Raw genomic sequence first — 27,909 nt, 5'->3', positions numbered from 1 at the left:
GAATAGATTCAAGAACAGCTTCTTCCCTGCTGTTATCAGACGTGTGAACAGACTTCTCAAATGTTAATTCTTATTTCTCTTTCTGCACCTTATGGCAGCTGTAACAATGTATGCACTCTATTCTGTTACCCTGATGCACTCTGCATGGTATGATCTGCCTATATAGCATGAAAAACACTTTTTCCAGTATCTCAGTGCATGCGAGAACAAAGAAAAAATCCACTTCACTTTGGTGTATCTTCTTCATTCGCAATATCTGTGCTATCAATATTTTGTGAGGAATAATGTTGAAATTCAAGTTCAATTTATACTTCCTGTTCTTTCGTGTTTTGTGAACTTGGTATCGGGAGATACTCTTTTGGTATACATGTATTTTCAATGAAGTTATACAACTTTTGAAGTGAAGAGAATGAGATGACTGTTTAGTCTATTAAAAAACAGTAGAGAGAAAACACTGCAGTTGTCTCATGGCAGGACTCCAAAGACACACAGGGGCAGAAAAATCCAGAGGCAGAAAGTATATGGGTATTCCAGAGAGTGGAAGCAGGATAATTAAACTCTTCAGTTAAAAAAAAACTTATAATATTGGTAAAATCTGAGTTTATTGAATGCATGCGCTTGGTCTGAAGTTAAAGCAATAGTAAAGTAATTGTTAATTTACAGTTTCTCAGCGTGAGAAGAAAAGCATCCAGCAGATATGAGGGTCTTCTAATAACTCACCTTGGAAAAATATTCTCTAGCTCCTCCCGGTGTGGAACATGTGGAACTACAGGGTTGTCAAAATGCAGAATTCGAAGAAAAACTGAGCCAGCATGCGCTCGAAATCGATCAATCTTCTCAGCTGACAGTTGAGCAAGGTAGCACATCATTTGTCTACAACTGCACAGAAACGAGACGAAACATCAGTGCAAAAGAATTCTATAGTTTTAATTCTTAAAAGATGAACTACCATCACAAAAATGGATTGTCTGGTCAGTGTCAAATTGCTTTGTGCAAACTAGCTGCTACAGTTCTTAAATTACGACAGTGACACCTCACTAAATATGTAGCACTGACTGCAATGCACTTACCTTGAAGTCATGAAAGGCACTAGGACAATGTAAGACATGAAAGTTCCGGCAGAAGACATTCTTGAAAAGCCAGGGCTGAAAGGTCATTGTCAGTAGGTGGGAACATGGAATGATTAGATTAGTTATAACTTTGTTGAATGACAGTACAGAATCGATGAGTTAAGCAGCCTAGCCCTGCTCTTAATTTGCATGTTTTATGTACTTGCAGTTATATGGGACCTTTCACCATCTTGGGCCATCTTAAAGTTCTTCACAACTAATAATACTTTTTATGTTTAGTTATTATTATAATGTGGAAATGCAACAGCTAAAATACGCAGAGCAAAAGTTTCAATATCAATCTTCCATGTAGTCAGGATCTATGAAACAGATGAAAGTTAAGATGACTGCAGAATTTTTAACTGCGATAGCAGCATCCAATACAATTAGTTTGATGTCTGGCCCCAGGGCTTTTGGATTTATCAATACTGAGATGTACCTCTCATTGGACATTTAAAGAAATAAACTCACCTTGTACTTGCTAACAGCTTTGTAGAAAACATGGTGATCTAGCTACAGATAAACTACATATCCTTCCCAAAGTAGAAGTGTCAGGAGCTGAAGGTTGATAGGTAGGGAGAATTTATATCTAAGCAATTACATGAAAATGAAGTATTTAATGGTCCAAACCCTTTAGTCTCCAGATCATTAGTGACCAGGTACATAACAGGAGATGAGAGTTGGACCTATGGGATTCCTGACACTTTGACCTTTGTGAGAATTGACCCGGAAGTTTGAATTTCTGATGGGCAATTACAAAGCTACCTGGGACCCTCCACAGACTTGGGACAGATCACCTTAGTTACCTGAAAGATTACCCAGAAAATGTTAAGACAGAAAAACCTTGTGTAACTCATGGTAATAATCCAAATTATTGCTTCAGTCAGACACAGACAACACCCAACCTCTCTGGCTCCCTAACTACTCATATCAATGACCATCAAGTCCCTCAACTACGCTCCCAGTGCCTCATTACACCATCCAATCTCTTGTCTCCAGAGCACTGAACTATCCCTCAAACAAACTAGTTTCTGATTTAACTATCCCTACACAACACCCATCCACCCTCCCAACATGTCACCTCAGCCAACTGCCGTCCTATCTACCTAATTATTAACCACAACACTCATTCATTTACTCATTTATTCACTGGAGACCTTTAAAATGACCTTACGGCTGTAAAAAGGGAGCTTTTCCTGCCTTTATCCAACAGAGATCTTGAGGGACTCTGAAATCCAAGTTTCTAGGAAAGCCAAAAGAAATGCAGGATGGTATTTGACTAGAGCTGCAGCCTGACTATGATTGCTGTTGCTTGCTGGATACAATCTATTATAAACATTTATTGTACTTTCAATTACAAAAATACATTCTGTCTCACTGGCGCATAACACCATTACTTGCAGTTTACATTAAGAGCCCAAAGCTGGGTAGTTGATTAAGGGAATAAGTAAATCATACAATAAGTTATTATAACTGGAACAAGTGGAGAATTTTAAACTCACTTATCAGGAGAGATGAGCTGAGGTTGCGTCTGTACCAGGAGTATTGTTAGTTCCATCAAACTTGTCATGGCAGCTTCTCGTACCCTGTTGATTGTGCAAAACAGTAAGTGATAGTGAGCTCGGAGTAATGTTTGCTCATTTTAGGCGAAATTGAGAAGTAATTTTTGTCAAATAAATAAAATGTACATAAATGCCACCCTTGAAATGTCTAGTGAGCTGGACCACCAAAACAGCTGGCACAAGTCTAAAAAGGTTAGCTAAAACAGCCCCACATGTACACTGACAGGTAGTGCACCGAAATTGAAGTGGAATAAGCATTTTTTCCCAAATAACTTTGACACATCAGACACAATAAAAGCGAGTACCAAAGTCTTCAGAAACATTGAAGGTACCAGAATTATTTTTCACAAATGCATTGCTGTCCCGAGAAGCTATTACTGAAACTACTTTTTTTGCCTTATTCTTGAGAATGTACTTCTTACCCTATTCTAACCAAATTAATTTTGACACTGGATTATTGCCTACTTCATCTCACCAAAGATACATCAAAAAGCACAATTACATGTTATTCATGATTGGAAGCTGTTTGATCAAGCTATCTTTTTTTGAACATTTAATTTTCTTAAGTTCTTTTCTACCCCCAAAGAATTACAAGGAAAGAAAGACAGAACTCAAAGAAAATAACGAGTGCAGAGAAGTCTACCCAAACAGACTAAATAGAAGAGCTCTACTTGCTGCCATATGCTTAAAGATTGCTTAATATTTTCTTCTTTGTAGCATCTTTAAAAAAAAGTTTTGATGAGATAGTAGAGTGGATGGCAACAATGCAGCTGATGTTGTTTATATGGCCCTATTAGCAAAATTGAAGCCTGCAGAATAATGTGGGGGGGGGGGGGGGGGGGGGGGGAGGAGTAGCAGCATGGACGCAAAACTGGTTCATGGAAAGGGAATGAGTGCTGTGGTGAAAAGCTATTTTGCAGCTAGGAGGGAGGGATTCTGTGGCATGCCCCTAGAATTCAATACCAAGGTTGATGAGGAAGCATTGAATGAAACATAGATCACAAAAATGGAGCAATCGGTACTGCAAAATGAGAAAACACAGCTAGTAGTCCCAATAGTCATTCAGATGCCATTGACTAAATCAAATAAATTCAAAATTCCAACCTTGTTTATCAAATGCAGATACATACATTGCAGAAGACATAAAACTTGTGTGAAACACAAGGAGTAATAAATATGCGGTAATAAACACTAATGATTCTATGAATTTACAGCAAAAACAAAAGCTCATTTAGCCAAAGACTAGGCTACTGTTAGCTTCTCAAATGGGTTTGCTTACTTCATCTCATCCTATCAATACGGCAATCCTGCCGTACCCGTGGGGGATACATTCCAATACCGACCGTGGAAGTTCGAAACGACAGACAGGAACAAACCCATTCATTTAAATGGGAAATGTACCTACCCAGCAGCTTCCTGGTCCCAGGTTCTGGAACATTTCCCATACTATGTTTGGGCCACGGTAAATCGCAGGTAACTGAAACCTCAGTAACCGGACCCATGGATAAAGGAGTTGCCCTGTATATCCTTCTATTCCTATCTTCCTGTACTTAGTTAGTATCTCCTTAAGCATATCTATGATCTTCATCTTAACCACTTCAAGTGGTAGCAAGTTCCTCATTTCTCTCTCAAAACTGAGTTTATCAGCAAGTGATTTTGGAATCTCCACAAGTGGAAATATCTTCTCTATATCCATGTTACCAAACCCCATCATAATTTGAAATACTGCTATCAGGTCAATTGAAAATCTAAGCCCCCAGGTATTTGGAAATATCAAGCAATTCTCTACTCCTTAAAATAATTCTTTTTCTTACATGTTATCAGTTGGGCAGAAAAGGTAGTTTAAAATCTATCACTGTCTGTCCATTTCCTCCCTCACCCTTCTGTTAGACATAGTCATTGAGCTATACAGTGTGGAAACAGGTCCTTCAGTCCAACTCATCCATACCAACCAGAAATCCTAAATAAATCTTATCCCATTTGCCTGTATCTGGCCCATATCCCTCTAAACCTTTCCTATTCGTATACCTATCTAGATACCTTTTAAAAGTTTTAAATGTACCAGCTTCCACCACTTCCTCTGGCAGCTCATTCCATTCATGCATCACCCCCTGCAAGAAAAAGTTGCCCTTTAGGTCCCTTTTAAATCATTCCTCTCTCTCCTTAAATTTATGCCCTCTAGTTTGGGACTCGGCTACCCTGGGGAAAAGTCCTTGGCTATTCACCCAATGTGCCCCTCATGATTTTATAAACGTCTATAATGGTCACCCCTCAGCATATGACACTCTAGGGAAAGTATCCCCAGCCTATTCAGCCATGATGACTCACAACAAATCACAGTTTTGTCAATTGTCTACCTTGTGTTAACCTGCAATTTATTAATCTATGGTGACCACAACTCAACCTGAGCTTGTCCTAATTCAGCATTCACGTGCTTATTTCAACAAGAACTGCCAACAGCAACGTTTTAAAGAGAAGGAACAATGACAACATCTTTTCATCTTGTCTATTGATAATAACTTCATTGTTGATCCAGAGATGATCAAATTGCAGGTCAAAACATTTCTCTGCATTGAGAGACTGGGGGTTGGGGATTATATGGTTATTGTCATGATCAGAATTGTGTTAGCACATGCCAGCAAAGCATTTGAGATTGATAATTTTCCATAGTCATCCCATTAAGAAACCCTGACACAATTTCTTTTTGTTTAATGGGATGTGGGTGTTTCTGGCAATTCCAGCATTTGTTTCCCATTCCTAATTGCCAAGGCATTAAATAATGAGCTTGATATGAAAGCTTTGAATGAAGCACAGATCTCAAAAATAGAGCAATCAATACTTCAGAATGATGGAAAACTCCAACAGCTATTTAGATGGTATCAATTAAGCCAAATAAATTCCAAAATCTGACCGAGTGAAATTCTATGGCTATGAATGAGGGAAACAGAGCACAAATGAGCACACGAGCAACTGCTCAGAAGTAATAGAGCCTCTTAATAAAAAGAGGAGGAATAAGGCATTCAGCCCCTCAGGTCTGCCTCAGCATTCTATAAGATCAGGGCTGACCTGCCCCAGGTCTCAACTCCTCTTTTGTGTTAATTGTTCTCAACTGCTGGATATTTAAAAAAAAAATCTAACTCCTCTATAAGCATTTTCAGTATTCTAGCTTCCACAACTCTCTGCGAGGCAATTCCAGAGATTCACTACCCTCTGAAAGAAGAAATTCCTTTGCATCCCAGTTTTAAATGAGTGTCCCATTATTCTAAAACTACGTCCCAATCTGTACTATTCCATTTCTCAACCAACATAGTTCTTTACATATCTTTTCATTAATTTTAACTAAGAGATAGAAATAGTTCTCAAAACCATTAACACAATTTTGTGCCAGTGGATGGTGCTGCCATGCTATAAACATGACAATTTAGAAACATAGGATCAGGAGTAGGCCATTAACCTTGTTTCAGCTTTCAACGAGGTCATGGCTGACTGTGGTCTAACTCTATAGACCTGCCTTTGGTCTATATCTCTTAATATCTTTGCTTAATAAAAACTTAACTCTGAGCAGAATAAAGTAGAAGAGCCAAATGTACTTTTAAGTGAAAATCAGGTAACTTTTGTTAAAAACTGTGGAGCAATACAAAGGATTCTACTTTTATACAAGTAATAAGGAACAGAAGTTTCATGCTCGTTGACCATTCAAGAGAGAGAGGTAAGAAGAAAACCCCCTGCTTGTAAAACCTTAGCAAAATGGATTAGTTCCAAAACAATAGGAAAAAATGCTGGAAAGGATCAGTATTTGGGAGATAGAACAGAATTAATATTTCAGATGATGACCATTCATCAGATGAAATAAACTTTTCTGAAACATGAATTGTGCTTCACTTCACAGATGTTGCCTGATCTGGTGGGCATTTTTAAAATATCAGTTTGCTTTTTGAATAGTTACTGCATGCATCTGAAACAAATGCATGTTTATCACAATAGATCTTTGCCAATAGAAAGTGGAGAAGTTACTATTTACTTTTGCCACATGTGGCTTGCTATGTGGGAACCAAACACCACATGAGAAATGAAGGATTCTGAATGTGCCAATCCACATTCATTTCCATATTTCCTTGAATATCAGATGAAAAGGTGACAGCATAGATAGGAGGTGCAAAAACCACAAAAATGGTTTACATACAAGCTCTTTTGAAGATGGAATCAAGAATTAATATGGAGCAACTCCACTTAGTATGTTGTCTTCCACTGATTAAGTTCAATAGCTAATCTAGGACCATTCTGAGTAAAGTCTAATCGGCCCAGAGATTGGATTTGGCACAAACTTTCCATGCTTTATATATAAGAGAGCATGACAATTGCGAGCGTAAACCTTTAGATAATTTTGCGAAACATGTGACTTGGTCAAGATGCCCCTCTCTACATCTCTCAAGATTGCTCACTGGGAAGGTCTTCACTCTGACTGTTCAAAGACAATGCCAAATTTTAGTTCTTTAAAATAATTCATTATTTTACTTCTGAAGATTGTAAAAGGCCCATTCCTCATCAAATGCATCAGAAATCTCCATTCCCAGAGACCTCCTAAAATTATTTCAAGACTCTAAGATATTCTCACTTTTTGATATCCTTTCTCTTTTATCTTCTTAAATTCTGGTCATGCCAATAGCCTCACTGAGTCAACACAACAAACTGGTAACTGCCTATCCTATTTCTACCATTACTGGGTAAGATTGCTACTTTGGTGATTGAATCCAATTTTAGGAACTAACAATGTAACCACTTTGATGGTTTTTATACCTCCTGCCTATTGGTTAAAACTAAGGCAGTGAACAGAGATGACAGGGTGGCATACATATAAAACATACTGTGACAAATTTGCATGTGCAAGTCTGTATCTTACAACATTGCACGTTGCCTCAAGCTTGATGCAATTTAACTATCCTGAAACAACCTACAACCTAATGTAAGGAAAAGGAAAACTCTATTCATAAGGACAAAAAAGATCTTAATCTTGCATTTCAAATCTGAAACTATTCCATACATACTGCTAAGATTGTAACACACAGAACAGATAGTGCTCCAACAACATCCAGCGTCAGTTAAGATTATCAAATTATTTTATAATGTTCAGTATCTTTGATCAAGTACATAGAATTAGCCCAAGGACTATGCAGGCAGGTAAAATGCAAATCATGCCACTTGTTCTATTTGAATCATAACAGCGCCTGAAGGTTACTTCAACAAATCAGATAAAAAGCTGGTTTTATTGCATTCTCCAGAAGCTCCACCATATTATACCTATATACCTGGTGTTCAAAAATGCTTTGCAAAAGCAAGTTTTGTTATACTAGCATTTTCCTAGGCCACAGAGTTAATGCTGCAATCGCCGACAGCAGTTTAATTACGTCGAAATGGAAATTCATTCACGTGGATAGGCTAGATGGAATTGTCTCCTTACCGTGCAGAGATTAAGTAGAAATACAATGGAGATGTTCAAAATTAAGACAGGCTGACAGAATAAATAGGAAGAAACTATTTCTTACTGATAGAAAGGCTGCTAAAGAGAGACAACGAGTTCAAAAAATTTGGCAAAAGATGGAGAGGTTTATTTTTAAAAAGGGCAGTGGTTTAAGATTATTTGGAATACACTGCCTAAAAGGATGGTGGAGCCGATTCAACTATAATTTTCAAAAAGGAAATGGATAAATACTTTTTAAAAATTTGCAAGGCTATGGAGAAAAAATATGGAGTGGGACGAAACTGGGCTGCGCTTTCAGAGTCCGAACAAGCATGATAAGCTGAATGGCTTCCTCCGAAGGTATGTCATTGGACCCTACCACAAACCTTACTCCCTAGCCAAGACGGAGTGAAGAGACCATCTTGAAAAATAAATTTATTTCTCCTGCTCTGAATCTTCACTTGCTAAAACATATGGTCAACTGTCATGGTCTAGATTTAGTTGAATGTCAGCAAAGTCAGAAGGCACCAAAACAACAGGATGGGCAACTGGGATAGTGAGTTCTCAAGCAGCAGGAGTGGAATGCAGAGGAAACAGTCTTGTGAATGGCTTCAAAGCCCCTTGACAGGTATGCACACATTTTGCAGGTGGTCACAACTTAATGAAATGCCCTCTGACACTATTATCAACAACCATCATTGGCACCAACAAAACCTACATAAAATGGTAGCTGTCTGAGATTATTTTTCTCCAAACTATTGCTACTTTAAATGGTGCAAATGTGATTTTGTGACTCTCCTCTTGTCCGTTGAATTCCAATCCCTCCCCTCCCCTCCCCTGATTAACAACACTTTTACCCATATCCACATCTGTCTCACTGTCGCTGCAGTGCAGTTGCCATTACACTGACTTTCAATTATCAAAATAGGGTCACCGCTGGATGAAGTTTGAGAAACTGGGAATACAGGCCTTCATAGCAATTTCTATCCTCAGTTCCTACCTTAATTTCTCTTAATAACAAAAAACATCTCAAGTAACACCATTACCTTAGATTTTTAAATGAAGTACTTAATGCGTCAAATAATTATTTTCACAGCTATTGTCTTTTTTATGTCCCAGTTACCATGGTATTATTACAGGAGTGGGGTTTAAGGGACAACTAGGATGTGATATAAATGGTACATTTTCCTGCTGAGCTGGCAACTTCCACCAACACTAAAGTGGAAGTTCTATCAAGCCTCAGAACTGAAAGAGAAAGGGAAGAATAAATGATGAAACTTACTGCAAGCAGCTCTAGGATAGAATCCCTAGAGTGGGGAAGCAGGCCATTTGGCCCACTCAGTCCACACTGACACACTGAAGACCATCCTACCCATGCCCCCAGCCTTATCCTTATAACCCTGCATTTCCCATGGCTAATCCACCTAGTTTGCACATCCCTGAACACTATGGAAAATTTAGCATAGTTAATCCAACTAACCTGCACATCTTTGGATTGCGGGAGGAAAACCATGTACACACTGCACAGAGAGTCGCCCAACGCTGGAATCGAACCTGGGTCCCTGTCTGTGAGGTAGCAGTACTAATCACTGAGCACCGTGCTGCCCACCTCAAGCTAAAACCGGAGTTATTTCTGCCAGAATGTTCACAATTTTGTGCCATCGTTATAAGCATTATTTTTCGCTGCACATATTAATTGCCAGATGTTTGAAAGCAAGGTAGTCTTTGTGATGTGCAGAGTTACGCTTCAGGAACATGGGGAAATCTCAATGCAGCTGACTTGCTCAGGAAGTTGAAACTTCTGATACCCAGCATCTGGAGCTCTCCAAAAAGTCCCAACTCTAAATTAGAGCTGAAGAACTTCAGAAAGATCTGACTCACTTACCCTGATATATTTGGACAGGAAGAATTAGAGGGATTAAAACTTGCACCAACTCCTGGCTAACTATAAAACTGATTCCCTCATTCCAACTCACCAGTGACCACTCCCCTCAGCTACTCCAACCTCAATGTCATTCCATAACTGATTCCCCAGCCCAAACGCAACTCGTAAACCAGAAAATCTGGACCAATACAATGAATAAGAGAATTTCACTCAAATAATGATTGGGTACTTTTATGATGTTTTATAAGTGAAAACTTTGTATAAAAATAAGAAGTAATTGCTAAAGGAAATAATTAAATAAGGGATTTTTCCTTTCCTCATTACATTATATGTAATTTACTGTTAACCAGATTGAATGAATGTACTTCTTTACAAATGTTCAGCACCCTTACGCAAGAGTTTTGAAGGAGACTGCCAATGTCACAATTCAGGCGTGGCACTAGATGTGGCACTATAATTAGTGAAGTGCTGAGACAAGTTCATGCAGTACATTCAATTGTGAGTCACAATCTTACCTAAATGCGAAGTGTCAAACTGGCAAAGCGACACAACAGGAAGAAATGCAAACTAGCTGCTGATGACACTGGACACACAACCCCCAATACACACAACCACCAACCACCTCTCTTCGCCCCCCGGGCTACCATTAGTCAGAATATTAACAGCACAAGTAAAATTAATATTGTGACCACAAGAGCAGGTCAAAGACCAGGAATCCTGAGATAAGTAGCTCACCTGACTCCCCAAAGCCTGCTTACCATCTACAAGGTAAAATTCAAGAATGTAATGGAACACTTTCTCTTTGCCTGGATATATTCAGTTTCATAAACATTCAAAAAGATCAATAGCACCCAAAAAAAAAAGCAACCCACTTAACTAGCACCCTATCACTGCCATTAATATTCACTATGTCCATGATCAGTATACAGTGATAGCAAATAATGCTTGCATAGCCTTACCCAGCATTCTTACTCATTACTCCAAAGCGTCATCCTTTATCACCTCCAAGGGCAAAAACAGCAGATACACCGAAATACAAACACTTGCAAGTTCCCTTCCTCAGGACATGCCATCTTGGCTTAGAACGATATTTCAATTTCTTCACTACTGTTTGGTCAAAAACCTGAAGTTCCCTTCCTAATAACATTGCAAGTAGTTACACTAAATGTATTAGTTCAAGAAAGCAGCTCAACAATTACTTCAAGTGCAGTTAGGGATGGGTAACAAATGTTAGCTCAACAACTATCCAACAGATTTCAGTTCTTATTCAGCACATAGTAGTTATGTTGGTGGCACATTTTGGTTCCTTGACCTCTCTCCCGGAATCTCTCAAGATGGAGAACAGAAAAAAATTGTAGCTGTAAAAGCTGCTTCTTTTTTGAGTATTTTAGCTGTTGAATGTGACTTCCTTGAATTCCAGGAGCAGCAATGACTATTTTTATATGCTGTTGCATTGTTTTGGAATTTTGGGGAAAAAGGATCAAAATTACGACACTTTTAAAAGGAAAAAGACAGACAAAAGGCAGCGACCACATGGTCAGTGTGTGTATGTGCAGAGACAGACAGAGAGAGAGAGAGAGAGAGAGAGAGAGAGAGAGAGAGAGAGAGAGAGAGAGAGAGACCTATACTGCTAACTGACACAGCAGTAAATCTGCATAGTTTCTGCCTTTGCTGTTTGAGTTCATGTATTTCTGGACATCAAAGCGCATCTCAGAAAAATTACTAAACAGCAAAATTTACAGCTGACCTTGGAGGAACCTGTGTGGGAGAGCTCACAGCATAGGAGCAGGCAAGTGCATAGTTTTTAGTGTGTAACCTTGCTGTGAATCTACAGTAGTGAGTTGGGTGGGATCTTTCTTGAATGTATGTTTTATTGAGGTGTGTCTCATGATTAAATTTTTAAAATATAAACCATAAGTACTAAGTTAGCCTGGAGTACTGTTTTTTGGAGCAAAAACACAGCTCTATTTTCTGGGTCTGGAGATTGTGAAGGAGCAAATATGGCCTTTAATGGAGTGACGTGCTCTTCCTATCAGATAGAGGAAGTTAGGGAGACTTTCCATGTTACTGATGACTATATTTGCAGGAAGTGTCTTTGGTTGTGAATCCCAACAGATCACATGGATTGGTTGGACCGACAGTTAGAGGCAATAAAGATTTTACAAGAGCAAGAGGGTATGATGGGTGGCAGTTACAGGAATGGAGAAAAGCTGCAGATACAGCCAGGTAGGTGGGTGAACTCCAGGAAAGGTAGGAGGGGTAGGCAGTAGTCTTCTGTGTCTATCTACATTTCAATCAAGTATACTGTTTAGGAAAATGTAGGGGATGGTGGATTCTCAGGGAAATGTAGCATGAACAGCCAAGTTTCTGGTATCAAGACAGGCTCTAATGTAATGAGGGGTATGTCAGATTTCAAGCAATTGACTGTGATAGGAGACTCTCTCGTCAGAGGCACAGACATACGTTTCTGTAGCCAGCAGCGAAAAATCAGAATGGTGTGTTGCTGCCCTGGTGCCAAGATCAAGGATATCTAGGAGAGGGTGCAGAATGTTCTCAAAGAGCAGAGGGACCAGCAGGAGGTCATTGGAATTCAGGGCATAGGAAGGGAAAAGGATGAGATTCTGAAGGGAGAATATAGACAGTTAGGCAGGAATTTAAAAAGGAGGACCTCAAGGTTAGTAATATCTGAACTACTCCCAGTGCTACGAGCTAGTGAGGATAGGAATAAGAGGGTAGAACAGATGAATGGGTAGCTGAGAAGTTGGTGCAGGGGAGAAGGATTCACATTTTTCGATCATTGGAATCTCTTCTGGGGTACAAGCAGGATGGATTGCACATAACTTGGAAGGGCACTAATATACTGGTTGGGAGATTTGCTCAGGAGGATTTAAACTAGTACGGTGGTAGTGGTACTTTTGGGGAGGGGGGCACAAAGTGAGGAAAGAGATCAATCTGAGACTGGTACAGTTGGGAAAAGGAGCGAGTCAAACAGTCAGGGCAGGCAGGAATAAAGCAGAGAACAAGGTAGGTGTGATAAATTAAACTGCATTTACTTCAATGCAAGAGGTCTGACAGGGAAGGCAGATGAACTCAGGGCATGGTTAGGAACATGGGATATCATAGCAATTAGAGAAATATGGCTCGGGGATGAATAGGACTGGCAGCTTAACATTCCAGGATATAAATGCTACAAGAACGATAGAAAAGGGGACGAGAGAGGAGGGGGAGTGGTGTTTTTGATAAGGGATAGCATTACTGATGTACTTAGGGAGGATATTCCTGGGAATACATCCAGGGAATTATTTGGGTGGAATTGAGAAATATTAAAGTGATGATCACCTATTTGGGATTGTATTATAGCCCCCCTAATAGTCAGCGGGAAATTGAGAAACAAATTTGTAAGATTTCAGTTATCAGTAAGAATAATAGGGTGGTTATGGTAGGGGATTTTAACTTTTCAAACATAGACTGATACTGCCATAGTGTTAAGGGTTTAGATGGAGAGGAATTTGTTAAGTGTGTACAAGAAAAATTATGATTCAGTATGTGGATGTACCTAATACAGAAGGTACAAAACTTGACCCACTCTTGGAACATAAGGCAGGGTAGATGACTGAGGTGTCAGTGGGGGATCCAGCGACTACAAATCTATTAATTGTAAATAGTGATGGAAAAGGATATACCAGATCTAAAACTTGAAATTCGACATTGGAGAAAGGCTAATTTTGATGGTATTAGGCAAGAACTTTCAAAAGCTGACTGGGGGCAGATGTTCTCAGGCAAAGGGACAGCTGGAAAATGGGAAACCATCAAAAATGAGGTAAGAGTCCAGAGGCAGTGTATTAGGGTGTTAGGGTGAAAGGAAAGCCTGGTAGGTGTAGGAAAAGCTGGATGACTAATTAAGGTTTGGTTAAGAAAAACAAGGAAGCAGATGTCAGGTATAGACAGGAGGTCGAGTGAATCCTTAGAAGAGTATAAAAACAGTAGGAGTATACTTAAGAGGGAAATCAGGAGGGCAAGATGGGGACATATGATAGCTTGGGCAAATAGGGTTTAGCAGAATCCAAAGGAATTTCATAAATACATTAAGGACAAAAGGATAACTAGGGAGCAAATATGGCACCTCAAAGATCAGCAAGGCAGCCTATGTTTGGAGCTGCAGAAGATGGGGGAGATACTAAATGAGTATTTTGATTCGGTGTTTACTGTAGAGAACACGTGGAAAATATTCAATGTGGGGAAATACATGGTGACAGCTTGAAAAATGTCTACATTACAGAGGTGGTGGTGCTGGATGTCTTGAACACATAAAAGTGGATAAACCCCCAGGACCTGATCAACTGTAGCCTAGAACTCTGTGGGGAGCTAGGGAAGTGATTGCTGGACCCTTGCTGAGATATTTGCATCATCAACAGTCACAGGTGAGGTGCCGGAAGACTAGAAATTGGGGACTAATGTGGTGACACTATTTAAGAAATGTGGTAAGGAAAAGCCAGGGAACTATAGACTGGTGAGCCTGATGTTGGTGTGGGCAATTTGTTGGAGAGAATACAGGATTTACATGTATTTGGATAGGCAAGGACTGATCAGGGATAGTCAACATGGCTTGGTGTGTGGGAAATCATGTCTCACGAACTTGATTGAGTTTTTTGAACAAGTAAGAAAGAGGATTGATGAGGGCAGAACGGTAAAAGTAATCTATATGGAATTCAGTGAGGCTTTCAACAAGGTTCCTAATGGGAGACTGGTGAGCAAGGTTAGATCTCATGGAATACACAGAGAACTAGTCATTTGGATATAGAACGGCCTATAGGTAGAAGACTTAGCAAGTTTTGAGAAGATTTATAGCTCAGGTTGAGGTTCTCGATGTAGGTTTGCTCGCTGAGCTGGAAGGTTCATTTCCAGACGTTTCATCACCGTACTAGGTAACATCTTCAGTGGGCCTCCAGGCGAAGCACTGCTGTTGATTCTTGCTTTCTATTCTTGATTTCTATTGTTTGGGTTTTTGAGTTGGTGATGTCATTTCCTGTTTTTTACTCAGGGGGTGGGAGATGGGGTCTACCTCGATGTATTTGTTGATAGGGTTCCGGATGGAATGCTATGCTTCGAGGAATTCTCTGTTTGCCTTGTCCAAGGATGGATGTGTTGTCCTGGTTGAAGTGGTGTCCTTTCTCATCTGCATGTAAGCATACTAGTGAGAGTTGGTCATGTCGTTTTGTGGCTAGTTGATGTTCATGTATCCTGGTGGCTAGTTTTCTTCCTATTGTCCAATGTAGTGTTTGCTACAGTCCTTGCACAGTATTTTGTAAATGACATTAGTTTTGCTTGTTGTCTGTATAGGGTCTTTCAAGTTCATTAGCTGCTATGGGCCCACAAACCCACCAACACACTACAACAGGAGGCCCACTAAACATGTTACCTAGTAGGATGACGAAACGTCTGGAAATGAACCTTCCAGCTCAGCGAGCAAACCTATACCCAGAAGGTAGAAGACAGAGGGTGGTGGTGGAGGGTTGCTTTTCAGGCTGGAGGTCTGTGGCCAGTGGTGTGCAACAAGGATCAGTACTCCATCCACTGCTCTTTATCATTAATATAAATGATATGGATGTGAACATCAGAGGTATAGTTAGTAAGATTACATATGACACCAAAATTGGAGGTGTAGTGGACAGCGAAGAAAGTTACCTCAGAGTACAACAGGATCTTGAACAGATGGGCCAATGGCCTGAGGAGTGGCAGATAGAGTTTCATTTTGATAAATGCGAGATGCTGCATTTTGGAAAAGTAAATCAGACCAGGACTTAGACACTTAATGGTAAGGCCCTGGGGAGTGATGCTGAACAAAGAGACCTTGGAGTGCAGCTTCATAGTTCCTTGAAAATAAAGTCGCAGGTAGATAGGATTTGTATGCTTCCCTTTATTGGTCAGAGCACCGAGTATAGGAGTTGGGAGATCATGTTACGGCTGTAGAAGATATTGGTTCAGACACTGTTGGAATATTACGTGCAATTCTGGTCTCTTTCCTATCGGAAAGATGTTGCAAAACTTGAGAGAGTTCAGAAAAGACTTACAAAGATGTTGCCAGGTTCTGAGGATTTGAGCTAAAGGGACAGGCTGAATAGGCTGGAGCTATTTTCCCCGGAGTATCAAAGGCTGAGGGGTGACCTTACAGAGGTTTATAAAATCATGAGATGCATGGATAGGATAAATAGGCAAAGTCTTTTCCCTGGGGTGTGGGAGTCCAGAACTACACAACATACATTTAGAATGAGAAGGGAAAGATATAAAAGAGACTTAAGGGACAACTTTTTCACATAAAGGGTGGTGCATGTATGGAATGAACGGCCAGAGGAAGTGGAGGAGGCTGGTACAATTACAGCATTTAAAAAGTATCTGGACGAGTATATGAATGAAAGGGTTTAGAGGGGTATGGGCCAAGGGACTGGATTAGGTAAGGATATGTGGTTGAAATGGACGAGTTGGACCGAAGGTTCTGTTTCCGTGCTGTACATCTCTGACTCTATTATGGACTTGGCCTTTCCTCCTCCTCATAAACACATTGTACTCTTTGGAGCATTCACAGTCACAGGCTCAGCTTCAGTCTGTATTCCAATATTATCCATTTCTAACTCTCCTGCATCACCACTGTATTGTGAAACTTTGAAAAAGGTCCCTCATGCTCGTTTGTTCCAGACGTTAAGTTAATTGGGAAGTTTGATACAAAATTGGATTGATCATAGAAGACAGAAAGCAACAATGGGGGAGTGTTTTTTCTGACTGGAGGTCTGTGACCAGTGGTGTTCCACAAGGATGAATGCTGGGACCTCGGTTGTTTGTAATTTATATAAACAATTTGGATGAAAATGTAAGTAGCCTTATTACAAAGTATACAGATGACACAAAAATTGCTGTGTTATGGATAGTGAGGTAGGTTGTTAAAGGAGAATACAGATCAGTTGGAAAGTTGAGTTGTGAAATGGCAGATGGAGTTTAATCCAGACACGTGTGAGATAATGCATTTTGGGAGGTCAAACCTGAGGAGAAAGTATATAGTAAATGGCAAGATCCTTAGGAGCATTGAAATGTCAAGGGAGTTTGGGGTGCAAGTCCATAGCTCCCTGAAAGTGGCACACGAGTGGGTAAAGTGGTCAAGGTGGTGTACAGCTAAGACAACTATGTCTTCATTGTTTGATACATTGAGTGGAATAGTACAGTTGTGTAAAACTTTAGTTAAGCCACATTTGGAGTATTGTGTGTGGTTCTGGTTGCCACACTATAGAAAGGATGTGGCGGCTTTGGAAAGGGTATAAAACAGGTTTGGAATCCATGATTTTGCCTGGATTGGAGTGTTTCAGTTATTGTGGTTTTGTTCGCCGAGCTGGGAATTTGTGTTGCAGACGTTTCGTCCCCTGTCTAGGTGACATCCTCAGTGCTTGGGAGCCACCTGTGAAGCGCTTCTGTGATGTTTCCTCCGGCATTTATAGTGATTTGTTGTCTGCCGCTTCCGGTTGTCAGTTCCAGCTGTCCACTGCAGTGGCCGGTATATTGGGTACAGGTCGATGTGCTTATTGATTGAATCTGTAGATGAATGCCATGCCTCTAGGAATTCCCTGGCTGTTCTCTGTTTGGTTTGTCCTATAATAGTAGTGTTGTCCCAGTCGAACTCTGTTGCTTGTCATCTGAGTGTGTGGCTACTAAGAATAGTTGGTCGTGTTGTTTCGTGGCTAGTTGGTGTTCATGGATGCGGATCGTTAGCTGTCTTCCTGTTTGTCCTATGTAGTGTTTTGTGCAGTCCTTGCATGAGATTTTGTACACTACATTGGTTTTGCTCATGTATCGGGTCCTTCGTCCTGGTGAGTTGTTGTCTGAGCGTGGCTGTTGGTATGTGTGCTGTTGAGAGTCCTAGTGGTCGCAGTAGTCTGGCTGTCAGTTCAGAAATGTTTTTGATATATGGTAGTGTGGCTAGTCCTTTGGGTTGTGGCATGTCCTCATTCCGTTGTCTTTCCCTTAGGCATCTGTTGATGAAATTGCGCGGGTATCTGTTTTTGGCGAATACGTTTTATAGCCACAACACACTGCAGTACACCAGAACTGCAAAAAGAGGAAGAAGAACACCTATATAACGTATAGGGAATTCCTAGAGGCATGGCACTCATCCACAGATTCAATCAATAAGCACATTGACCTGGACCCAATATACCAGCCACTGCAGTGGACAGCTGGAACTGACAACTGGAAGCGGCAGATAAAAATCACTATAAATGCCGGAGGAAACATCACAGAAGGCTCCCAAGCACTGAGGATGTCACCTAGACAAGGGACGAAACGTCTGCAACACAAATTCCCAGCTCGGCGAACAGAACCACAACAACGAGCACCCGAGCTACAAATCTTCTCCCAAACTTTGTTTCAGTTATAAGAAGAGGTTTTTTTTCTATTCATTCACAGGATGAGGGCATCGCTGGAGGGCAGTTAAGTGTAAACCGCATTGCTGTAGTTCTGGAGTCACATGTAGGCCAGACCACATAAGGATGGCAGTTTTCTTTTCAAAGAACATTAGTGAACCAGGTGGGTTTTTCCTGGCAATGTACAATGGCTTCTTGGTCGTTATTAGACTCGTAAATTCAGATGTTTACTGAATTCAAATTTCACCATCTGCCACAGCAGGATTTGAACTGGGGTCCCCAGAACATTATCTGGGTATCTGGATTAACAGTCCAACAATAATAACAGTCGGGCTTTACTTCCTTGAAGTCTAGACAAATTTGGATTGATTTCATTAGAGTGGCGGAGGCTGAGGGGTGAGCTGATTGAAATATATAAAATTATGAGGGGCATGACAAGGTGGATAGTGGGAATCTTTTTTTTTCTGGGGTGGAAATGTCAAGTATTAGAGGCATTGGTTTAAAATGAAAGGGGGAAAATTTAAAGGCGATAGGTGATGCAAACATTTTTTCACAGAGAATGCCAGGTGCCTGGAACGCACTGCCAGGATGGGTGGTAAAAGCAGATACAGTAGTAACATTTAAGAGGCATTTAATCAGACCCATAAACAGGCAGGGAATAGAGGGATACTGACCATGTGCAGGAAAATGGAATTAGTACAGAATGACATCATGGTTTGTACAGACATGGTGGGGCGAAGGGCCTGTTCCTGTGCTCTGCTGTTCTATGTTCCATGTCGAGCTCAACATTTAATTAAAATCAGGACATCCTACAATTCCTGCCATAAACTCAGATTCCAGACTCCTCACGTGCCACTGATGTAGTGTGAACTACTCTGTTTGTAAAACTGGCATCTTGTATGATCCTGAACTAAACTTTTAAAATTTGAAATGGATGTATGAGAGTGCTTTCAAGTGGACTGCTTCCTCATCTTTACTCCATTATCAGCTGCTGTATAATCAGTCCACGATATCCATTCAGTTTACTTAAGCAGACTCAATCTGAAAAATAAACCTGTAAATTTTCTGGAGGGAACATTTATATGAAGCTATCTAAAACATCAAAGTCACCCACAGCTGAGAAAGCAACACAGCTAATTCTACAACACAATACAAAATTTGACCACAATTAAGCACAAGCCCTAAGAGTGCCAAGTTTTAGTTGTACCCAGTTCAAAGTAAATGAATGAATATCACCCAATTAGTGTCATTAATAACCATTAAAAATATCATTTTAGTTTTGAGTGGTTATTCAACGTTATTCAAAAGTGCTATGGGAGAAAACTGAATAGTTTCTTATCATATTAAGTTAAAAAGGAATACAAAAAGCTTAATCTAGACATTACAATTCATTAAGAATGTATTCAAATAACAAATAACAAAGCAGTTTCCTGCTAACAACCTGTTTTTATTTGGTTTCCTTATCTAGCTCTTTGACAGGGAAAAACAAATCTAGTCATTCAATTTACATGTGCAATATAAAATTTATGTTGAGGGGGATATGGGCCAAGTGCTGCCAAATGGGACTAGATTTGGTTAGGATATCTGGTCAGCATGGACAAGTTGGACCGAAGGGTCTGTTTGTGTTCTGTACATCTCTATGACTCTATGATGGGACTTGAGAAATAAAGCATTTTCTCCAAAACGGAGAAGGGTATGGAGTTGTGCTGGGGGAGGGGTACGGGCATGAAAACTAATGCTGTCAATCCTTGTGCCAATTTGTTGTCATATTTTTGGTGATTTTGCTCAAAAGGTTAGAAGCAACCCACCTGGTACAGATTATTGGCCAGTTAAGCTCGTAAACAAACTGTTTATCAGTTCAAAGATTAGCTCGGAATTTTCAAGGGAAACATGAGAAATGGAAAAATAAGATTCAAAGGAGGCGGCAATATCATGGGAAGCTGTTCAGGGTCTGCACTCTTTAATTAGATAGCCTATAAAAAGATGTGTATCTGAGGGGCAGCTATTCATTAGCACATGGGTGCCAATGATGAGCAGCCAGATATGTAGTCTGTGCACATTTGATCTCTATCGGAGTTCAGAACCTTCCAGGGTTTGAGAGACCATCAAAGGGGAGTTCCACGAAGCATTGTGAATACAGCTGGCTGCAAGCAAAGCAACACCTGAACTTACGATAGTGAGAGGTACGGTACTCAGAATTGTGCTTGAGTGGCAACAACGGCCTACATCTTCAGAAACCAATGCAGAGCTCAGGAAAATGGAAGGCAGAGGACAGGAGGGAGGGGTAGGAAGACAAAGAAGGTATCTTTGCATCATCTTTAGCCTTAGGCAAGGTTCCAGAGGCTGGAGAATGGTCAGCGTTGTTCTGTTTAAGAAGAGAAACAGAGAAAATCCAGGTAATTACAGGTCGCTGAGCCTGACGTCAATGGTGGGAAAGCCGTTGGAGAAGATACAAATGGCAAGGTAATCCCCTTTTGGCGATACTGATCAAAGATTTAATTTTGGCCAGGAATTACAGAATTCATTCCTCTTCTGTGTATGATGCCATGAAATTTACATGTAAATTGTACAAATTTTATAAGATGTGATTATGTCTTTCCACTTAATCTGAATGGGGCCATAGACAGTTAGCAATTTGCAATGCCTTGATGGTAACTGGCTGTCCTGCTGAGGAGGCTTGGTCACATAAGTGTGACAGTGTGGAACCCAACTGTTTTTTATAAACTATACAATTTATGAAAATACAGACAGTTAATGGATCAGTAGTGTTCCATACCACATCTACTGAGGAAAAGATTCCATAAGTTGTTCATTATACAAAGCCCAGCACTGGAGAAGAAAGAAACAAGCTCCTGGCCTGTAAAAAGCTGCCACCAATATGCATTTTTATACTCTGCAAGTAAATAAAAACTCTATTTGACAAAACAATGAAGCATAAGCCGGAGCAAAACTTCCTCAGAAGACCTTTAAAGGGAATTTTAAAGGAAGGAAAACTGCCTACAAATTCTCAATTGCTTGCTAGCCAATCAACCCACACCACAAAGGAATGCCAGGCAACTAACTGCAACTTCAGACTTCTGGACTCCACCTTTAAAAGCACAGTGTTTGATAAAGATAGAACAACTGTGTTATAAGAGTTTAAGTCATTACTGATTAAATAATCTCTATCTGTTCAGGTTTTACATCATCTTGTATGTTCATAAATGTGCTTGCAGTATGAGATACATCCCAGTCCCACACCCACCCAGCCCACCACATCCAAGAGAATACGAAATAAACAGTATTTGTGGTTTAGCTTTACCACAGTAATGGGGATCAGTCAGCTGAACAGCTGGTTTGTGATGCAAGTAAGAGCAACAGAGCAGGTCCAATTCCTGCATTGGCAGAGGTCACAATGAAGGCCCTGCCCCTTGCCAGAGATGTACGGACCTTCAGATTAAACTTACTAGCAGTCATCGCTCTCTAATAATAGAACAGCCCTTTGGTCCTTGGAACTGTGTTGATTGTACTTACACAACGTTGTAGTGCTTACAAAATCAGAGCCAACAGACAGAGGGAATGAGGGAAATATGTTCCCACTGTAAATTAAAACCGGAGGACTATTAAATAACAATGAGCTTATAGACAGGTGGTGAAAACAGGGATTGAGATTTGTTTTAAAATTCGCAATACATCGCTATTATAATGTGATCTGTAGAATCCTGAAGTGATATTTACTGATGCCAATTAAGAGAAAAGCTTGCAAATTTGAAGTGAATATTTGAAATAAAACATCTTCTATTTCACGTTACTTTCCATGTGTGAACCTGGCATTCATATGCAAGCACAGAACTATGAAATCCCATTCACAACAAATTCCTGAAATTTATGTCAGATTTGAAGCAGGTTAGGATATTCACCTTCTCTTTCTCTGAAATCATTTGTGCTGTGAAATGAAATTCCTATTTCATTCATGTGCAATTATACTCATATACTTTATAACTCATGGAAAATTATTACATGTTTGCCAAGAATAAGAATAAGAAGGCACAAATAACTGGCAAAAGCAGCAAAGCGAGATGGGGACAACTTTTCACACAAATGGTTAAGATCTGAAATGTCCTGCCTTGGAGTTACAGAATGGCATGTTCAATCAAAAGTGAATTGATTTATTATCTGAAAAGGAGAAATGAGCTGAGTTACAGCGAGAGGGCTGGGATTGGCACTAGCTGCATTGCTCATTCAGGGAGCTGGCATGGGCAAATGACCTCATGTTCTGTAACAGTTCCTATTCCGATTATGATGAACATTGAAACATGGGAAAAGGAACACCTCCATCTGACAAGTACACATTCGTTTTGTTTCATTTCATTTGTACGATAGCTTGCGTTCCTCAAATGCCTCCTGTTGAACAAGCTAACATCAATCCCTCCTCCAAGTTTACTTAATTACTCATCTATTCCAGTACTCAACATTTATCTTGGAGTTGATTAATCAGCTCAGTCATAAACAACAAAGAGAACATTTGGAATTCTCAAGTAAGTGGCAAATTTATGAACCCAAAGCTGAAAGTCTGCAAATATAAGGCTGAGGGCATCCAGGCCTTTCAGTTAAATCAGATTTCCCACACTTTCAGTTGAAACATTCAGAACACTGGACAAGAAAGGAATATATGCAATATACATCTTTACAATTTCGGCAAATTTGAGTCTATTAAGTGGCTCAGCAGTCACTTCACAAATAGTTTTGTTCTAGCACAGATATATTTCATCATATTAAGATATCCATTATTTGTGGAAATATTCATCTGAAAGAAAAGGTGAAATTTTTAAAAAATTTAATTTGGTCGCCACGTACTCTTTGCAGGTTGATGAATCAGACTGAACTACGTGGTTTTCTATGAGTTAGAAGGTAGAATATAAGCAGGAGTTGAAATTTGTTACAAAATCCTATACATACCATGCTCCAATGTCTCCTCGACTGTCAGTAGTATAGTCATTCAAACAATCTAAAAGACTATTGTAGATCTGGGATACGTTACTTCGGCAGATGACTTGATCACATGGCCCATCTTCATGCACCCCTACAGTTTTACAGACTCTACATCAAAACATTAGAAAACCAGATCAGAAAATGACCTAACAACTAAAAGTTTAGTTTAACAATGAGTTGCATTTTGTTCAGACATTTAAGAGTCTTATAGTTTTGTAAATTCTTTGTTATCTTTCATCTTTGATAGCTCTACAGCCCATCCACCACACAGAAGCAGGAGTAAGCAGATCAAAATGCTGTTTTGGGCTGACCACCAGAAGGAAAGACATCATAACTCTCCCTCTATTTTCTATTGCTACATATCAGAGTGGTTAAGTAGCAATATAACTCAGTCCTACAATCATACAGTAAGTGACAAAAACATTTACAACATTGAAGAATACATTCTTCAGTCATTTGGGATCTGTTGATTTGTCAAAATTTTAAGCTCCACTTTTGCATCATGCTTCCAAGAATTAAATGAACCTGAGATCTTCTTAAAGATCAGTAAATTATTTAACTGGTTTACTTCCTCCCAACAAATTAAGTAATTTTAGGGAATATCTCAATAGTCTCAATGTGAGAATAAATTACAATTTAATATACTGAAGGAAAAAATGCTAATAATACTCAGCAGGTCTGGCAGCATCTGAAGAGACAGAAAAAGAATTTCAGGTCAATGACTCTTCATCAGATGAAACAGTACAGCCTGAAACCATTAACTCTACCTCCATCCTGAGGTGCTGAAAACACACCTGCTGAATTTTTCTAGCATTCTCTTTTGTTTCAAAATTTTAGCATCTGCACCCATTCACTTGTGGCACATATTATTACACTGATGCGAATAAACTGTAATTCTCCATACTGAGCAATGGCTTTCAGTGCATCCCTCCTCGCTTCTGCAAAGGTGGTATCTTTCACTGTGATCCAGGTGACTCTCTGTAGACCTTCTAACACCTGCAATCATCCAAATACAAATTAGGAATATTCATAACTTTAAAATATCATGTCACCAGTCAGATTAGTTTGATTACTTACGTCAATTTTAAACACTGTACTTGAATAAAGGGATAAAATAAGCAGATTTTGAATTCAATACAAATCTGGAATTAAGAGTCTAACGATGACCAGAAAACCATCAATTGTCAGAAGACCCCATCTGGTTCACTAATGCTTTTTAGGGAAGGAAATCTGCTGTTCTTACCTGGTCTAGGCTATGTGTGGTTCTGGACCAACAGCAATGTCGCTGACTCCTCCCTTCCTCGACATCTCCCTTTCCATTTCTGGTGATAGGCTGGCCATTAGTATCCATTTTAAACCCACCAACTCCCACAGCTACCTGGACTATACATCCTTGCACCCTGTTTCCTGTAAATACTCTATTCCATTGTCTCAGTTTGTCCCTCTCCATCGCATACGTTCTGATGAGGTCAACTTCGACAACAGAGCCTCCGAAATGTCCACCGACTTCCTCACCCGAGGATTACACAGCTCCAGTGTCGACAGGGGTCTCAACAGGGTCCAACCCATCTCCCACACTTCCACCCTCACGCCTTCTCTTCCCTCCTGCAACAGCAACAGGGTTTCCCTTGTCCTTACTTACTCTCCCACCAGCATCCACATCCAGAAGATCATCAGCCATCATTTCGTCCATCTCCAGCAAGATGTCACCACCAGGCACATGTTCCCCTCCCCTCCCCTCCCTTGTCCACCTTCTACAGGGACTGTTCCCCTGGGACAACCTGATTCACTCCCAACACCCTCCCATAGCCCCATAACACCTTTCCCTGCAACGCAGAAGGTGGACTACCTGTTCATTTACCTCCTCCCTCTTCAGTATCGAAGGGCCCAAACATACCTTCCAGGTGATGCAGCACTTCACCTGCACTTCTCACAATCTTGCCTACTGCATTTGCTGCTCACAATGTGGTCTCCTCTACATTGGGTAAACAAAGTGTAGATTGGGTGACTGCTTCGCAAAAAAGACGCCACCCTTCCAGTTGCCTGTCACTTCAACACACCACCCTGTTTCCTAGCCAATATCTCTTTCACAGGCTTGCTACAGTGCTCCAGTGAAGCTAGCACAAGGCGGAAGAACTGCACCTCATTTTCCACTTAAAAAACCCTGCAGCCCTCTAGACTCAATACTGAGTTCAATAACTTTAGAGCTTGAATTCCTCTATGCCCTAGCCCAATACCACCCAAGCCAGACCTTGTTATCACATCATCTGCCATTACACAATAGATATTGTTAGCCGCTAACAGTCTCCATTAACACCTATTCATTTTTCCTACCAGATTGGTAATGACTCCTTTGTCTGTCCAACTGTTCTTCTCTCTCTTTGGACTCTATCCCTACTCATCATTTGCTCCTTAGCCCTCTCCCACATTATCTTCTGCATATAAACTGACACTTTCCTAGCTGCAATCAGTTCTAAGGGTCATCGGCCTGAAATATTAACTTTGATTTCTCTTTACAGATGCCAGTAGACCTGCTGAGCTTTTCCAGCAATTTCTAATTTTATGGCTAACTCTTAACTGTCCTCTGAGTAAGAAGAGAGGGGCAATAAATGCTAGCCTAGCCAGCAACATCCTCTGAATTTTGTTGAAGAGACAGTGAAAATATATAACATTCAGCATTGTGTATACTCAAAACTGAACCCTCATTCATTGGCTTAATGTAGTCGTTTAGTTAACAGGTTTTGAGAAGATTTGTAGCTCAGCTTAAGGTTCTTGAAGTAGGTTTGCTCACTGAGCTGGAAGATTCATTTTTAGATGTTTCGTCACCACACTAGGTAACATCTTCAGTGAGTCTCCAGACAAAGCACTGCTGATGACTCCTGCTTTTTACTTATATGTTTGGGTTTCTTTGGGTTGGTGATGTCATTTCTGGTTCTTTTTCTTGGGGTGGGGGGAGGGGGGTGGTTGCTAAATTGGAACCAAGTCAATGTGTTTGACTTTCGGTTGGAATGCCATGCTTCTTAGAATTCTCATGCGTGACACATCTTGCTGTACCACCATCACGATCCATCACCATTAGCTGCTGTTAACTTTAGCCATGTGTTGCTCTCAAATTCATTTCTGAATTCTCTACGCTTGATCACTTCCTTCCCATCATTTTGTTAAACTCAAATCCTTCTACTTTTACCTTGCCAATTTCATCTTCCTCATCTCCCTAGTTTTTTTGCCATGTTCACTATCTATGTCCCTTTCTTCCTGATGATAATGTACTAAGAGTCATCCTTCATCTTGTCAGGAACAAGATAAAGTTGCAAAGTTTTATAGAGTCATAGAGATGTACAGCATGGAAACAGACCCTTCGGTCCAACCCGTCCATGCCGACCAGATATCCCAACCCAATCTAGTCCCACCTGCCAGCACCCGGCCCATATCCCTCCAAACCCTTCCTATTCATATACCCATCCAAATGCCTCTTAAATGTTGCAATTGTACCAGCCTCCACCATTTCCTCTGGCAGCTCATTCCATACACGTACCACCCTGTGTGAAAAGGTTGCCCCTTAGATCTCTTTTATATCTTTCCCCTCTCACCCTAAACCTATGCCCTCTAGTTCTGGACTCCCCGACCCCAGGGAAAAGACTTTGTCTATTTACCCCATCCATGCCCCTCATAATTTTGTAAACCGCTATAAGGTCACCCCTCAGCCTCTGACGCTCCAAGGAAAACAGCCCCAGCCTGTTCAGCCTCTCCCTATAGTCCAAATCCTCCAACCCTGCCAACATCCTTGTATATCTTTTCTGAACCCTTTCAAGTTTCACAACATCTTTCCGATAGGAAGGAGACCAGAACTGCATGCAATATTCCAACAGTGGCCTAACCCATGTGCTGTACAGCCGCAACATGACCTCCCAACTCTTGTACTCAATACTCTGACCAATAAAGGAAAGCATACCAAACGCCTTCTTCACTATCCTATCTACCTGTGACTCCACTTTCAAGGAGCTGCACTCCAAGGTCTCTTTGTTGAGCAACACTCCCTAGGACCTTACCATTAAGTGTATACGTCCTGCTAAGATTAGCTTTCCCAAAATGCATCCAGCACTTCCTTCTCTGTAATATGGACATTTTGCAAGATGTCACCATCTATTTCCCTACAGTCTATATCTTCCATGTCCTTTTCCACAGTAAATACTGATGCAAAATACTCATTTAGTATCTCCCCAATTTTCTGCGGCTCCACACAAAGGCCGCCTTGCTGATCTTTAAGGGGCCCTATTTTCTCCCTAATTACCCTTTTGTCCTTAATGTATTTGTAAAAATCCTTTGGATTCTCCTTAATTCTATTTGCCAAAGCTAGCTCTTGTCCCTGTTTTGCCCTCCTGATTTCCCTCTTACGTATACTCCTACTTTCTTTGTTCTCTTCTAAGGATTCACTCGATCTCACCTATACCTTACATATGCTTCCTTCTTTTTCTTAACCAAACCCTCAATTTCTTTAGTCATCCAGCATTCCCTATAC

The 27,909-nt window shown here is 40.4% G+C and overlaps 1 protein-coding gene across 1 annotated transcript in view; it reads right to left on the bottom strand.

Moving 5' to 3' along the window:
* The window catches only part of tbcd (tubulin folding cofactor D), a 287,792-nt gene that overhangs the window by 46,199 nt on the left and 213,684 nt on the right, over positions 1–27,909 (bottom strand). Inside the window, exons 28-31 of the mRNA XM_043714487.2 lie at positions 24,295–24,386; positions 23,358–23,498; positions 2,612–2,695; positions 721–879 (exon numbers count right to left, since the gene is read on the bottom strand). Coding sequence (XP_043570422.2) covers positions 721–879; positions 2,612–2,695; positions 23,358–23,498; positions 24,295–24,386 — 476 coding nt within the window. The remainder of the gene's footprint in view (positions 1–720; positions 880–2,611; positions 2,696–23,357; positions 23,499–24,294; positions 24,387–27,909) is intronic.

Source organism: Chiloscyllium plagiosum, unplaced genomic scaffold, assembly GCF_037043375.1.
Source record: "Chiloscyllium plagiosum isolate Xiang-an unplaced genomic scaffold, Cpla_swu_hap1 HiC_scaffold_25, whole genome shotgun sequence".
Taxonomy (NCBI): domain Eukaryota; kingdom Metazoa; phylum Chordata; class Chondrichthyes; order Orectolobiformes; family Hemiscylliidae; genus Chiloscyllium; species Chiloscyllium plagiosum.
Note: the sequence above shows the minus strand (reverse complement) of the source record. Positions and strands in the feature narration are given on the sequence as shown.